This window comes from Mandrillus leucophaeus, unplaced genomic scaffold, assembly GCF_000951045.1.
Source record: "Mandrillus leucophaeus isolate KB7577 unplaced genomic scaffold, Mleu.le_1.0 Scaffold1491, whole genome shotgun sequence".
In the NCBI taxonomy this organism is placed as follows: Eukaryota; Metazoa; Chordata; class Mammalia; order Primates; family Cercopithecidae; genus Mandrillus; species Mandrillus leucophaeus.
Window position 1 is genome coordinate 207,585 of NW_012101467.1, and position 16,683 is coordinate 224,267.

The 16,683-nt window shown below is 38.4% G+C and overlaps 1 protein-coding gene and 1 long non-coding RNA gene across 2 annotated transcripts in view; one reads left to right on the forward strand and one right to left on the reverse strand.

The window, feature by feature from the left end:
- ADCY2 (adenylate cyclase 2 (brain)) overlaps positions 1-16,683 on the reverse strand; it is a 215,173-nt gene that overhangs the window by 77,282 nt on the left and 121,208 nt on the right. Inside the window, exon 13 of the mRNA XM_011974827.1 lies at positions 9,729-9,813. Coding sequence (XP_011830217.1) covers positions 9,729-9,813 — 85 coding nt within the window. The remainder of the gene's footprint in view (positions 1-9,728; positions 9,814-16,683) is intronic.
- Positions 3,162-16,683, forward strand: part of LOC105535661 — a 41,192-nt gene continuing 27,670 nt past the window's right edge. The window contains exons 1-2 of the long non-coding RNA XR_001005476.1: positions 3,162-3,187; positions 7,163-7,298. This is a non-coding gene — a long non-coding RNA (uncharacterized LOC105535661). The remainder of the gene's footprint in view (positions 3,188-7,162; positions 7,299-16,683) is intronic.

Below are 16,683 nucleotides of genomic sequence, written 5' to 3' on the forward strand. Positions count from 1 at the left end.
AAGACTCTGTCTCAGGAAAAAAAAAAAAAAAAAAGGAAAATCCTATCAAAGAATTGATGGTGGGGATAATGAGCAGTGGGGTGTGGTAGGAAAAACGTGGGATGAATCCCAACGTTCCTAATCCAGTACATGCAGATCCTCCTCAGAAAAACAAAATGTTCATACATGCTCCACCGAAAATATCAGCCAGCTTCTCTTCCTTCCCTCTCTTCCTTTTTTTTTTCCCCCTGTTTTGATCCACTTGCAATGGAAACAACTGGTAGTCTCTCAAATTAAGTTAAATCTAATTTTTTCACTCTAAAATTAATTCTTCATAATTTAACTTAATCATTATACAAGTAGATTCATTTACTGTTTCATTAGTATCCATTTTAAAAATCAGATGAGACACTTGAAGTAGAAGCTCATATTAAACAAAGTTAATAAAATGGAAAAAAAAATCCAGAAAAGTTATAAAGATATCTGAGTAGCTGAGAAGCAAACTTTTATTATTAGGAAAACAAAATCCATCTTAAAATCTTGCTTGGAAAATATGGTGGTTTCGTGTTTCATATAAACATGTACTTTTGTGTATTTGCCTAAAGGAACATCTACTTTGGCATTTTAATTAGCTGAGGACTGTCCTTCTGAATGGCAGGAACAAGCCGGAGCAATAATTACTTGTAACATTTAATGTCACAAAGACTGTGATGTGTACTTTGATTATTTAATTGTCCTTTAATTTCCCACAGGAAGACTTCTTTATGCCAATCAATCATATTTTACAAAATCAACCTTTTTCTTCCTTACGCCCTGGGTGAGCCACCTCCCTGCACTGTTGCTCCACTGGGTGCCACACTGCATCATTTTTGCTGACATGCTTATCTCCGGCCAAATGCAGAGTTGGTTGAGGACAGCGACCATATCGCACTTGTCTCTGTTTTCTCAGAAGCCAGTATAATGTTTGTTAAATGGTAGGAACTCATCAAATACGTGGTGATTCTATTTACTATTTTTAATGATGGACTCAAAGGGAAATTACCAGGGCACAGAAACAAAGAGAGAGCTCAGTGATAAAAGGACTGAGGCTGTGGGGTGGATCCAGGAGTGTCCTGGATCAGGGCTCAGGCTATGGCACTTAGCGGGTGGCCTTTTAACACCCATAGGGAAAAGAAGGTATTTCCTCAGGCCAGCAAAACGTGGGCGGCTGCAACTAAGACTCTTGAATAAAATCCAGAGCCTCAAACCGCTATTCCTTCTGTACAAAGAAGTCTAGAAGAGCTCCATTCACTAGCTCAGGGAAGTATCAATAAGCTTCCAAGGATCAATCCAAACCCTAAAGTGTTGGGTGTGAAATTATATGACCTGATTCATAATGAGAATTCCAAATTGAAGGGTTGTTAATTAGGTCAAAACCAGAGAAAATCCTTGGGGCTATGGCAGAAGCAAGAATGACACTGCTTGTAAATGATACTTCAGACTACAGAGTGCAGGGATGTCCCATCTGGGGGCTGGGGCAGTTCCTCCTGAACATAGCCTGACAATAAAAACCAAATTATAAAGTACCTAAGGCAATGCACCATATGAGGAAGAGTCAAAAAACATAAGAGGTAGAATTAGCACCATGAGATCTGCAGATACGACAATAATTTGAAATAGTTTCTAAAATAAGATTAAAGTAACAAAAGAGGGATTATAATCCATATGAATGAGTGAGTTGTTAAGGAAAAATAACAAGTATTTTTTAAAATGAGCCACATAAACTTTCTAGAGATGAAAATGTAGATATTGAAATTAAAACTAAATTGTTATTGAGGAACTGGATGAACTGCCCGTGAATGGGAGACGCTAAGAAACATCTCAGGAAATAAACCATAAAATAGCACAGAAAGATAAAAAAGTTGAAAATAGGAAAAAGAGACTGAGACACAGAGGATATGATGAAGAGATTCAACATATCTCTAATAAAAGTTTGAAAAAAACAGAACAGAAAGACCAGGGAAGAGACAAAACACAAGGAGATATTGGACAATGACGTTGCAGACCTAGAGCACATTATGAGGTCTGTGGTTGAGAATACACAGCTGAGTCTCAAAAATAAAAGTCAGGCTACACTTTAACACATGGAACCTACTGCCCATGATTCAAAGAGCAAATCCTGCAAAAACTCCCACCGAGACAAGGGACCAAGTGTCTACAACAGTTAGATGGACAGGAGGGTTAATCTCATTGCCACAGAGGCCAGGAAATTATGGAATCCTGTTTTCAGAATGTTAGAAAAAATGATAAATAATCACCATGAGGAAAAGATAAAGACTTTTAAAACACAAAATCTGAGTGGGTATATTATTTACAAGCCCTCATGGGAAGGATTATAAAAGGAAGCATTTAGTAATATGGAAACTGAATCCAGAAAGGTGGAATGGTATTTGGAAAAAATAGTACACAAATACATCATTTAACAAAAACAAGAATAAACATTGAATGATTTGAGCCGTTTAAATTTAGAAAAATTTAAACAATGCTAGTATGGGAGATGAGAAATTACCAGACTCAGAGCATGGTCCCTGCATTGTTCAACAAGGAAGTGGAGATATTACTAATAATACACTTTGTTAATCATGTGTAGTGTACATGTTACCTGTTTTAAGGTAATAACTGAAAAAACAAACCAAAGTATATAAGTTCCAAGTCACTGGAGAGAATAACAGAGAATAAACTCCAGGAGTCCAAAAGAAGGCAGAAAAGATGGAAAAACAAGTAGAAGCAAAAAAGATACAAAGTAGATTTTAAAAGATTTTAGTAATAATTGCAATGCACATAAACGGATCACACTTGTCAAATGAGAGAGAGAGAGATGTCTGAAACAGAGAAAAGAACATAGAGCTACATGCTGTTCACCAGAGACACACCTAAAACCTATATCCTTTTTGTTGACAAGGAAAAGCTGGAAGTAGAAAGATGGAACAAGGAACACTAAGCAAATACTAACCTATATAAACATATATATATGGTGGAGTGATATTAACAGGAGAGAAAACAGACTTCAAGGGAAAAACACGGCTGTGGGGTAGAAAGCTTTCCTATTAGCTGGGAGTGTGACCTACTTTTCCTTTCCCAAGGCGACCTCTCTATTTGTGCTTTCATCTCTGCCTAGAAGAACGTTGGTGGGCTGGCATCGTATTATCTCTGCTATTGAAAGCACAAGGTAACAACATTGAGAGAAAAATTTCTTCTGATATTTTCTGGCATTTTCACTTGCTGTATCCAGCATATGCGTTCTAAACGTGTTTTGGGGGTTTGTTTGTTTGGTGGTGGAATATTTGGTTAGAGTCACTCTCTTGTATTTATCATAGAAACGTAAGTCTGCCTCAGGTAGTTTAGAAAGCTAAATGTGACTGTGAATGTGCACTTATTACTATTACTGCTACAGTGACAACTAGTACTATTTTTAATTGCTAATTGTAATGAAAATGTGAACTTGAATCTCTTATTCTAGTCTTAGCTTCTGCCTAGATAAAATGGATTATTTTCATTATCAAATAAAATAATGTCTGAAAACACTTTGAAGGACTATTATATGTATAAAACATTTTGTAAAGTATTATTATAATACTGAGTACTTTCTTACTAGATTATTTTAATCTAAATACAATTATAAATTAACTTTAAAAATATATCAAATGTCTTTTAAGATGAATTTACACTTTGCCCAGAACCTAGTTTTAAATAAATGGGACCAACAGCTGAAAAACATATTTTAGGAAACTAGAGTAGAGACGAATAGGAATAGTTACTATGTGAGGTTACCATGACTTACCAATGTGATTTTGATTAATGTGTGCTGAGCAGTCACCATAAGGCAACTTTGGTGCCATGCTGGTCCATGTCCACAAGCATGGGCATCCCTGCCTATTGCTGGGCACCGTCTGCCTGTGACTCACCCCATACACAACCCTGGTACCCTCTGCAACCTGCCTCTACTAGAAGGTTCCAAGGCTTGATTGCAATTCCAGCTCCAACATCTACTTGCTATATACCACTGGGAAGGCAAGTTGTGTAGCATCTGTGAGTTCCCGTTCTATGAAATTGTCAAATAGATATTACCTGCAAGGGCTCTTGTGAGCATAAATGAGCCAGTCGAAGCTAAGTGCCTAGCAGAGTAAGTACGTATTTTTAATACAACATTTACTACTTACAAACTGTGATGAGGCTGGAATCAGAACCGCTCATTGGGATCTTGCCCATCATAAATAGTTTTGATTTATTCCAAAGATTCTTACCCAAGGATAGGAAGCCTTTGCAGACCTCATAGCCATTGCATTCCTGATTCTACTCCAAAGCCTCCATTTCCATCCTCAAGAGGCCTGATTATAGCTTCAGCATTTTGTGTGTGTGTGTGTGTGTGTGTGTGTGTGTGTGTGAGTGTGTGTGTGTTGCGGGGTTGGGGGGGAAACGTTTATTTTAAATAACTGGAAATAAAAACTCACTTAAGTGGATGGCACCTTTGGAGTTCTGGGTCCCTCATCCACAAAATTAGAGGCTGGATGAGGTTATCTCTAGGTTCCCTCTCAGCTCTTGAGTTTTAAATTCTGAAATGCTAAGTAGCATCTGATGTAGAAAGCATTTCAGAGTCAAGGAATCATGGTGAATGTGAGCAAGAAATTTCAATGCAGTGTGATGAAGGCCACCGACTCACCATCCCTTCTGTCATCCACCCATCCCTTTACACACGGAACCCACCATCCTACTAGTGTGTCTGGAATTGGTGGGTTCTTGGTCTCACTGACTTCAAGAATCAAGCCACGGACCCTCGCGGTGAGTGTTACAGTTCTTAAAGATGGTGTGTCTGGAGTTTGTTCCTTCTGATGTTTGGACATGTTTGGAGTTTCTTCCTTCTGGTGGGTTTGTGGTCTCGCTGGCTTCAGGAGTGAAGCTGCAGACCTTCGCAGTGAGTGTTACAGCTCTTAAGGTGGCACGTCTGGAGTTGTTTGTTCCTCCCGTCCGGAGTTGTTCATTCCTCCTGGTGGGTTTGTGGTCTCGCTGGCCTCAGGAGTGAAGCTGCAGACCTTCACGGTGAGTGTTAAAGGGCCACGTGCAACCTGGGTTCCTGCCTGCGCCTTTCCCTCCACACCTCCTGGCAAGCAGAGGGAGCTGGCTCAGGCCTCGGCCAGCCCAGAGAGGGGCTCCCACAGTGCCATGGTGGGCTGAAGGGCTCCTCAAGCACTGCCAGAGTAGACACCGAGGCCGAGGAGGTGCCGAGAGCGAGGGCTGCTAGCATGTTGTCACCTCTCACTAGGACATCTGGAGAAGGTCCCTTAGGGCACATCTTTCTCTGCCTCAGAATAGTTGGCAATGGTGAGATGAAGGGGCTGCTATATGGGCTCAGGAAGGCATCTGAGGCAGAGGTGTCTAATAAGATCCAACAAGTGAGCACATCAAGATGTCAGGCCCAGATGCAGACGCTGGGAACCTACCAGAATGTGGAGCAGGATACCATGACTGTGAGCTGGATTCAGAGCTTCAAGTTCAGAAGGAGTCCAGTTGGGGTGAGAATGGGGGTGGAATGTTTTCTGAGCAGTGGTGCCAGGAAATTGCACTTGGGTGCAACCCAACATTCCTTCAAGCAGAGACTGATTAAATATTTATCTTGTGCTTCAAGTACTAGAGTAGTACAATGAACAAAACAGGGCTGGAGTGAACTCACTGAAGATCTTTCCATCCACAAGAATGAAAGTAATAATGCAAAATGGGAATCCCAGCCAGTCAGCATGAGGGGAGTTGGTGGGGAAAAGATGGGCTCTTCAAAGTTGGGTTATGAAAGTTAGATGATGATTTCCAACTGAGGAGACAGCTGGAGGCATGTCAGAGTCAAGGAATCATGGTGTATGTGAACAAGGCATTTGGATGCAGCGTGATGAAGGCCACTGACTCACATTCCTCCTCATGTCCACATGATCATTTACACATAAGAGCCTGGCCCCATGCTGGGACATCTGGAGAAGGTTCTGTAGGGGACACCTAACTCGGCCTGAGAAAGTTTGGCCTCCATGAGATGAGGGAGTGCTAACCAGAGCCGGATGAGAGGAGAAAGTAAGAAAGGACCCCATAAAAACACTACAGTACAAGGAACTCTATATATTCAAGGGGAAACAGAAACAACCTAGAGGTCTCAGTGAGATCTTATGTGATGGAGGCTAAGCTACATGACACAGATTGTCAGTCCCATGGTGTAAAAAGAAGGGCTTGGTGCAGGAGTTGGTGCAGTTTCCAGGTTTCTTAGAAGGTGCCCAGTGGCTAAGCCCACCCACGTGCACAAGAACTGAGACCTGGGCAATGTGGGGGTAGCAGGGAGCCAGCATGGGGCATGCCTCGGGTGGGAGTGAAGGGGCCGATGGAGGCAAGGTCTGGGCTTCTCACAGAAATAATGATCACAGAAAAGAAATGCCTGCCATGTGTTTGAGAACATGTCACTGAACAAATATCTGTATGATTTTTCTATCAACAGGAACAAATCTGCAATTCATTATCACCCTTATTTTTTTGCCTATTTTGATATCTTTCTACCTTTTTATCAAGGCCAGTTGTAAAACAAGCAATCGATCTGATTTATTGGCGTTACGCTTTTTATGCAACAGAGATTGACAGGCAAAATTCTTGGAAGAAAACATTAGCCAGGCTGACCTCTCCTCAGCTTCCTTTATGAAGTATTACATTTTATGTTAATTCTTCATACGGAGAACTGAAAGCTGGTATTAGAGCACAAATACTGCCTTTGGCATCGAAGTTTTCAAAAAGTTACCATATGTTAATTGAAGGTAAGTTTCGGGTATCAAATACTCTTTAATAAACTCAGTATTTAATACATAATAAATGCAAATCATTATAAAACCTTACACAACTGGGAAGCTATTAAGAAGCCAGGGAATGAGCAATTAGGATGCCACAATGTTTCTCCATGACCACTGTGGAATATTTGTGATGAGCAGTTTTTGACTGAATTTGGATGGCAGAGTGTGGAGTACTCTTAAGTACACTTAAGCCTTCTTAAATTGTCTATACACCAATATATTTGATGTTGCAAATTTAAAAAATCCTTACGGAATGGTTTAAACAGTAAAAAAGTACCTATTAATGAAGTGAAAAGAATTCCTTCTTGATTTTTTCATGGATTACATCCAAGGAGGAGGAATTGCAGCTGGCCACTAGAGGGAGCCTCATTCACAGATCTTATGGAATCAAGTTTAGGAAGACCAAGTGTCATCACGTTTAGGCTTCCTGGGCACTTTGACACCATACAGGCTTCTTGTGAGGAGGAGGTAGGCACCAATTTATTTGCAGCCTTGAAATCTTCCTTTTGTGGTACCACGGAGTCAAAAGGGACTTCCTAGCATGTGGCCTGTGGAGGCCAGGGTCCTGGGAAGCTCCAGGGATGAGAGGGCAGCAGGAGCTGTGGATGTCACCTTGACAGCTTACTGGGGCCTCAGGCTGGCCACAGGAGGGAACAAGAGCTACGGCAGGAGCAGCAGGGCATGGGATTCCAGCGAGGCTGAAAGGGAGGCATCATAGGGGAGCAATGCTTTCCCACAGACTCAGCACGGTTGTTCCTGAGATATTTTTTTCTGCCCCCAGCTCTATGTTTCTTTAATATAACAACTCAGACAGTAGAAAGAAAAAAAGTCAGCTTGATGCCCTAAATATACTGCATGCCCCCATACCCAAGACCAGATTCCCTGGGATAGAAAATGATAAATATGGCTAGTTAGGCACAATGATCTGAACTGACTTAAATAGAACTAGGTTGGGATTTCCAATGGAACCACCAATGATGGTTCTTATTTTGAAAACCTGAGAAATGGACTTCAGGAGATTTATGGGGGTAAGGAAAAGAGCAGGGGAGCCTGTGTGCCTTTCCACCCGAGGGGTGATTCTGGGAACATAGAAAACCAGGCTTCTTTCTACAATAAGCATTTTCAAACTTTGTCAAATAGTCCCATCAGGGCCTTTCAGAGCGGATTCAAATTAACCAAGGGTCCTCGCTCCTCTATACAATCCACAATGTCTTCAGGGGGCTTCAGAACCGAGATGCTATGTGTGCACTTGGGTAAAGCAGAAACCACAGTCCCATTTTTGGAAGAGCTTTCAATACAATTAGAAACATCTAAACTATTATACAGTAAACAAAATCCACACAAGTTTGCAACGGTCTAAGGCACAGAGGGCAAAGTGCTTACAAGCTTTGGAATCTTAACCAGCCTTGGCCAAACGCTTTCAGCACGTCGGACTGGAATGCAATGGACAGTTTGGGGGTCAGGACTGCCACTTTTCAGAGCTTTTGAAGGGGGGACGAGGATTCTAAGAGGCCACTATCGCGCTGTCCTGATATTGTTGCTAGCAGTAGTAGTGTGTTTTATGAAAAGCAAAATAACATTGCAATAAAGCCACAGATGCAAACTGTAAACCCATGCAGAATAAGAAAAAAATCTTTCATAGAAGCCACAATAGTCCTGAGAGGTAACAGACAGACCACAAACCTCAGGAGGCTTCCTTGGCGGTGTCATCTAAATGGGTTTGTCACAGTCTAACTGGCAGAAGAAATCATGATTTTGACAATGTGAAAATATCTAGACTATAGTCTATAACTGCAGAACTCACATAAAATGCATACATTGAAAAATATTTTAAAGAACATTTCTATTTACTTTTTGTAATAGGTTATTAATTATCATGTTAAAATTTTTATTACAAAAAAAATCTCTGAAGCTTCTCTTGAGAATGCCCATGACCTCTGTTGAGAAGCTCAGAGTGGCCTCTCTGTCCCAGCTCATCTCCATTGAACAAAACAAAATAGTGGCTTCTCTTCAGGGCCTTCTATCCCATTGTTTGCTTCCTTAGGATGCTCTCATAGACCGATGGCCAGCTAGCAACACTTGCTTTAGACTTCCAATTTTAGATTTAATCTGTATATCCAGAACTAGCATTTAAACCTGATTGGCTTAAATTAAACACTAATAAAAGATATTTTAATATATGCTTTCTTCAACTACTCCAACATTGTATAGCTTGAAAGTGACTGTAGTAAAGTGTTAGGTTTACTTTTTTTTTTAATTTTACTTTAAGTTCTGGGATACATGTCCTGAACGTGCGGGTTTGTTACATAGGTATGTATGTGCCATGGTGGTTTGCTGCACCTATGAACCCGTCATCTAGGTTTTATGCCCCACATGCATTAGGTATTTGTCCTAATGCTACTATCCCTCCACTTTTCCCCCACCCCCCAACAGGCCCCAGTGTGTGATGTTCCCCTCCCTGTGTCCACGTGTTCTCATTGTTCACCTCCCACTTATGAGTGAGGACAGGCAGTGTTTGGTTTTCTGTTCCTGTGTTAGTTTTAATTCTCCTGGACACTGAAAGTCTCGTATTATACTTGCATTTGCTGCTATAAATACTCTGAAAAGTTAGAGGAAATGATAAAAATATATTGACAGAACCAAATAGCAAGAATGCAATCTTCTGATGTGACATCGAACGTTTCAAATCATCTTTGTATTTGTGTCTTGGTTGTGCGTGAGCTGTTCCAGTCTGTATTCTTGCCTATAGACCTGAAGGGTGCATGTTTCCTTAACTGGGATCTGGAGTTCTTGAAGTGGTAAAGCAATAAGCTCCTTGTTTCTGAAAGTTTTAGGTAAGAAATCAGCTTTCATGAAATGAGCATACTTTTCAAAGAAGCGCCACATTTGAATACCTACCAGAAGCTGTCCAGCAAAGCAGACGAAGAGGATGAAGGCCAGCAAGAGAAACGCAGCCCCAAAGGAGATGCCCAGGACGGACGTTCTACCAGGAAACAAAAAGTAGCAAGTCAGGGTGGAGATCGTTTCTATCATTCTGGAAAGCTACCAGTAATACTTTTGGGTTAATGAGGACTTTATTAAATTCAGACTGCAATCCTCTCTAAATTTTTGAGAAATAAAAATGGAGCTAAAATACCACACACATGTCCATAGAAAAGGGTCTACACAGCGATGGCCAATCAACTTACTCTGACTCAATAAAACTGCCTCATAAGCATCAGTTCTTTATGGAGGATAAAGAATCTTTTTAAATGACTTGCCCATGTGTCTGGCAGTTTCATGTGGTACTTGGCCACATCCCCCATCTCGGTGGCCTCTTCACTGCCAGTGAGATCCTGGCAGCTGCTGCCTTAAGGACAGCCTCACACCTTGATAGCCTGGAAGTCCTCAAGTTCCACCCTTGTTCCTGTTGACCCAGGAGACACTGAGTCCTCCCCCCGCCCCCGCTAATCTCATGCAACCAGATTCAACCTATTTTGTTCAACACAGATGCAGCAAAATGTGTAGCAAGGCTTTTTACACGCTTGAGTGCACCAATGAACTCAAAAGCATCCCATGATCATGTGAAAAACACACCTACCGAGTTGCGAATTCTGCTACTGACAGATTACAGGTTTATTTATAAGAATTGTATACATATCCAAAAGGTCCTTTAAATAATTAAATAATTCAAAGCCTTTTAAAGCTGAGTTTAATGCCAGGATAGAAGTTACAGAGGTATAAAAAGGACTGAAGCACAGTGAATCATCAAAGATGAGATGCAAATGGAACAGCCAAAGAGAGGTTGGATGGTGTGTGAGACCAAAATGGAACCTCATGCCAATGAGGTTGGCTAGAGACAGTGAAGAAACAGAGGATTTGGCTAAGAAGAGGAGTAACATCCAGAAACGACAACGTATGGGACAGAAGAACCAGATATAAGACAGCCACAAGCTGACATCATCCTGCAAGTGCACTCCTGTGAGCCCCACAGAAAGAGAAACAAATTAAGCAGTTAGTGCCCTGAGTAAAGCCCCTGATGCTGTCATGATGAGAAGCTGTCCTCAACTCTCTATCTCAGATACCTACTCTATTAAGAGAGATGACTACAGGGACACACATCAAACAACATCTACAAAAACTCGAGTTCAAACCAACAATTGGACCTGACCCAATCAATAACTTTTGGGCAATGAGTCATGTCCTGGACATGATTCACAATGCTTTCAAACACCTGGCCTGATAATAATATTTGTTCAGATTTTATGAGTGATGATAAGACTCTGCGGGAGGGTGTGTATATACCAAGTACACCTAGATTGTTGACTAGTCTGATGGGCCAGGCTCATGCTAGGCTGTTCTGACACAAAGATGAGTAAGATGTGATCCTGCAGCAGCGGGAGGAGTGCCAGCCCACATCTCAGAGCTATGGAGGGTGCTTGCCATTATCCTCATGACTAAAGGCGACCACAGTGATTCATCTGCTGAGCTTTGATTTGCTATCTTCTCTTCTGTTTTTACGAAGGAGCTCTGACAGGTTTTTTCTTTTTTTTTTTTTTTGGACACTGTGCTCTCCTAGCTTTTTCTTGGTGTCAAGGTAATGCCATATTCATAAGGCTGAGTATAGAAACAACATTTCGTCTTTTTTTTTAGACCCCAAACTGTTTAAATACTGAATGAATGATATCTTCTTGAAGGTGTGATAAAACTCAAGTATGAAATTATCTGTGATGATGATGGTGATGATGATGATGATGATGATGATGGTGATGGTAATGATGATGGTGATGATGATGACATAGGTGATATGGTGATTGTGACAGGGATGGTGATGGTGATGTTGATCGGGATGGTGATGGTGATGATGATGATGACAATGAGGATGGTGATGATGGTGATGATGATGGTGATGGTAATGATGATGATGGGTGATGGTAATGGTGATGATGGTGATGATGATAGGGATGGTGATGGTGGTGATGATGGTGATGGTGATGATGGTGATGGTGATGATGATGATGATAATGAGGATGGTGATGGTGATGATGGTGATGACGGTAATGATGATGATGGGTGATGGTAATGGTGATGATGGTGATGATGGTGATGATGATAGGGATGGTGATGGTGATGATAGTGATGGTGATGATGATAATGAGGATGGTGATGGTGATGATGGTGATGATGATGGTGATGGTAATGATGATGATGGGTGATGGTAATGGTGATGATGGTGATGGTGATAGGGATGGTGATGGTGATGATGATGGCGATGGTGATAGGGACAGTTATGGGGATAATGGTGGTGATGATGGTAGTGTTGGTGGTGTTGGTGCTACATTCTAACATCTATAGAGTATTCACTATGTGCCAAGTGCTATGTATATATGTACATATATAGTTCACTTTATTCTCACAATAATCCTATATGGTAGTTAGTATTATTACCTCATTTTGCCAGAGGAACTGATACACAGGGAAGTTGAGGAACTTGCGTAAAGTTATAGCTCTATTAAGTGATGTTGTTGGCGTTTATGTCTACCCAATTCTATTCCCGATCCAGGTTCTGTTTTAGAAATAGACATGTCACATTTCTGCCATGTTTATTGGTTCTGTTTCTTGAGTCAATTTTGATAATTTTCCTAGAAAATTATCTTTTTCATTTAGATTTTCAAATGTAAAATATTCTATGTAATATTTTCTTATAATTTAAAAACTCTCCGTATTTGTAATTTCTTATGCTTAATGCCATTTTCTTTAGATCAGATTTGTGAGGTTTTGCATGTTTTGTTGATCTTCTCAAAGAATAAGTTCTTGGTTTATTATTAAGGTCTGCTTTTCCTTTCTATATTAATTAGTTTCTGATTCAACTTTTAAAAATTCCTTTCTTCCCCCTTACTTAAACTTATATACTTTATTTTGGATTGTCATTTATTAGAAAATCTTTTGTATCTTCTAATAAGTGCATTTAAGGACATAAATATTCTCCTAGTTACAGCTTTTGCCAAATCCCACAGTCTTTAATTTATAGCTACTCATTATCACTCTTTTCTAAAAAGCCTATAATTTCAATTTCCATTTTCTTTTAATACTAAAAGTAACTCAGAAGTCTGAATTTTAAATTCCACAAGAATATTATTTTTGGTTGGTTCTTGTTATTTCTAATTTCATTTGATTTTATCGGAGATTGTGGCCTCTATTATTTCACTTTGACAATTTATTTTTCTTCTGGAATGGGATAAATATGCTCAACTTCTATGTCTTATGAAATTTTGAAAATTATATGTAATTTTTATGCTGGTAACAAAGTGTTTCTCCAAATATAACTATTCAAGGAACCTTATGAGTTAGTCAAATCCCTAATGGGCTGGCTTACTTGATCTGTCAATGTTAGAATATATTAACATTTCCAACGAGGAGTGTAGGTTTGTCCATGTATTTGAACATTTTAACACTTTCTGCTTTATTTATTTCAAAGAGATTTTGAAGTGCATAAATATTTATGACTGTTAAATTTTTGGTGCCTGAATCATAATAAAAATCTTTCTTTTAATGCTGAATACCTTTCATTTGAATTATTTATTGTCAGGAATTTATATTATCAATATTTCCTTTATTCTATAAGCTGTTTCCTGGAATAGCTATTCCATATCCTTTATTTCCAACCTTTCTCATTTTGCTTCAGCTAGATCTCCTACACACGGTGTAGATGTGGCCTTTGCTTTGTAGCCCCAATCTTTTAGCCTTTTTCCATGAATAAGACATTTTTATCCATTCACAAATACAAAATTTGTTAATATTTGACCAATTCTTTCTATCTTATTTTCTTAAAATGTTGGGTAGAATTCACACACAAATAATCTGGGTATGAAGTTTCCTTTGTGGGAAAAATTTTTAAAACAAATTCAATAAATGTAATAGATACATGCACAGTTAAATTTTCTATTATGTTTCAGTTTTTGGTAAATGGTCTTTTCAAGAAACTCATTTTATCTGAATTGTAAATCTGTTTGGCCTCAAGTAAGTTATAGCATTTCATATCTATCCTGTTAATATCTGTAGAATCTGTAGTGAGTCCTCTTTTTTCCCTTAAATTGTTAGTTTGGATGCTTTGTGATTTTCTCCCTGTTTTCCTTTCTTGATCAGTCTTGCTAGTGGTTTAGGAATTTTCAAAGTCTTTTTCAAAGAGTCATATTTTGGCTTTACTAATTTTCACTACTGATGGTTTTCTATTTTATTGATTTCTTCTTGTTAGTATTTATTCCTTTCTAATTGCTTGATTCTAAATTGCTCATCTTTTTCTGCTTCCTAAGATGGAAATTTGGACAACTGATTTTTAACTCTTTCCTCTTTTCTAATTTTAAAGCATTTTAAAGCTACAAATTCCCCCCTAAATTGCTGCTTTAATTGCAATCCCACACATTTTGATACATTACATTTTGATATTTAAACATCTTTGCATTTCTCTTGTATTTCTTATTTGACTCCTGGGTTAGAAGCATATAGTTTAACACTAAAATATTTGGGGATATTTTAAAATATTCTATTGTTAATGATTTCTAATTTGATTTTAGTGTGGTTAGACATCAGACTATATGATTTTTTGTCTTCATATTTATTTCTGTATTTTCAAATTTGTGGAGATGCTTTTATGGCCTAGCATAAGTAATATCTTTGTAACAGGTTAATGTTCCATGTGCACTTTAAGTAAACAAGTATTTTTCAATTCAGTTTAGTAGTTTATGAAACATCAATTAGTTTTAGGAAGTTGATAATGTTGTTCAGACCTCCTATATATTCCTATTGGTATAATAATAAGAACTAGAAAAGGGATACTAAATATCTAATTATGTCATAGATTTGTCTCATTTTTTCTTGGATTTTGTCAGATATGCATAAGATGCTTTTATGGTCTACTGTAGGTTAAGTGCTTTCATATCTGTATTTTATAGATCTGTTATTAGGTACAAGCATGCTTTATGATTTTATGTCTCCTGGTGAAATGACCTTTTTATCATTACTCACTATATTTATCTCTGTTAATATTTCTTGCCTTCATAACTACTTTGTCTGATATTAATATATGTATAGTAGTTTCCTTGTGCTTATTGTTTACATCAGATATGTTTTTCATCCTTTCACTTTCAAGCTACCTAATTTTTGTATTTAAGGTGCACCTCTTGTAGAGAGAACGTGGCTTGGTCATACTTTCCTTTGGAGTGTTTAGTCCTTTCGCATTTAATAATGTTTGAATTTAATCTTACCCTTTGGTTATCTATTGTTTATTTGCCCCATTGGTTTTATTTGTATAGTGTGGTCTGTTACTTGTTGCTACTATTTCAAACCTGCCATTTTACTATCTGCTTTATATTTGTCTCATTTACTTTTGTTTTTCTGTTCTTCCATTATTGTCATTTTATTAATTAAATATTTTAAAATATTTTTCATTTCCTCTTGGCGTTTTAGCTGTACTTCTTTTATTTTTAGTGACTGCCCAAGAGTTAATACATGCTTTCTTAAATGAAAGATAAATATATTGTCTTTTATACTCTCATACAGTAAGCATGTCTAATACCCTCCATTCCTTCCTTAGATTCATGTTTTCTTCTGACATCATATCACTTTAGCTGAGGAACTTCCATTAGCATATCTTGTAGGTTTGCTGGTGATGAATTCCCTCTTTTTTTACCTGCAGAGTGTTTTTCATCTCAACTTTGAAAAGGAATATTTGAATTGAATGTTTAATTCAGGATTAATCATGCTCCTATCAGTGGTTTAAAGATGTTCAAGTGTCTTTTGCTCTCCATAATTTGTGATAAGAAGGCAGCCATTCATTCTGTCATTGACCCTTTGTAAGAATTGTGGGTTTTTTTTTTTTTTTTGTGGGTACATTTAATGTTTTTCTTTCTTTTTTTCTTTGGTTTCCAGAAGTGTGACTATAATATGCCACATGTGGTTTCCTTTATATTTATCATGCTTGATGTTCATAGAGATTCTTGCCTTTGGAGATTGATGGATTTTAACAAATTTAGGAAAACTTGTCACTAAGTGTGTTGGTAATTTCTTTCCTTTCAAGTATGTCTCTGTCCGTCTACTAAAGACTTCATTTCACAGACTCTTTGTCAAATCTTTCTAGCTAATTTGGCTGATGAGAGCTGGTGGGAAACTGGGAGGCAAGGGAAAGAAAGAGATTGGGTATATTTCTCCTTCTTACTCTCTACTTGGCAGTCATTTTCTGGATGGCCTGCAACTCCTACATTTCAAATTTCCAGATCCTTGTCAGACAACTTTACCTTCGTCTAGCTCTAGCTTTGCATGGTTCTAGCATCTGCAAGAAGGCCCAGGAGCCTGGGTTTCTGCTAACAACACCTCTATCCTGTTTCCTTACAAGTCTAGAGGTGGTAGGAAGTTTCTTCTGTTGCTACACCATGGCTACTATACTCTCCCCTGTTTGGTTTATCAGCTTTTCTGTTATTCTGTAAATACTTCTTTTTATTAAATTCCCTTTCTGAAACACCTAAGGCAACTTGTTTTCTTTATTGGAGCCTAATCCATTAACTAGATAAAGCTTTCTCTGGGTACTATAATATCATTAATAGTTAGGTAGAAACCTAGGGAAGAACTGTAACAGTGACTTCTCTAAATTCCTTCCTTTTTCTTTTGAAAACAGCAAAACAAAGTTGTTGCTGGAAGTATTTAGCATTAGAAGTATTGAGAAATATATATATATATCTTGGGTTATGCCATACTCTAATTTTTTTATAAATGGAACAAGGGATTATGGAATTATATTGGCCTTCAATTAAACACATATCAATTGATTTAGAGACAATTATGTGTTAATCTACTAACAAATCATAAGGTTTATTTTGTG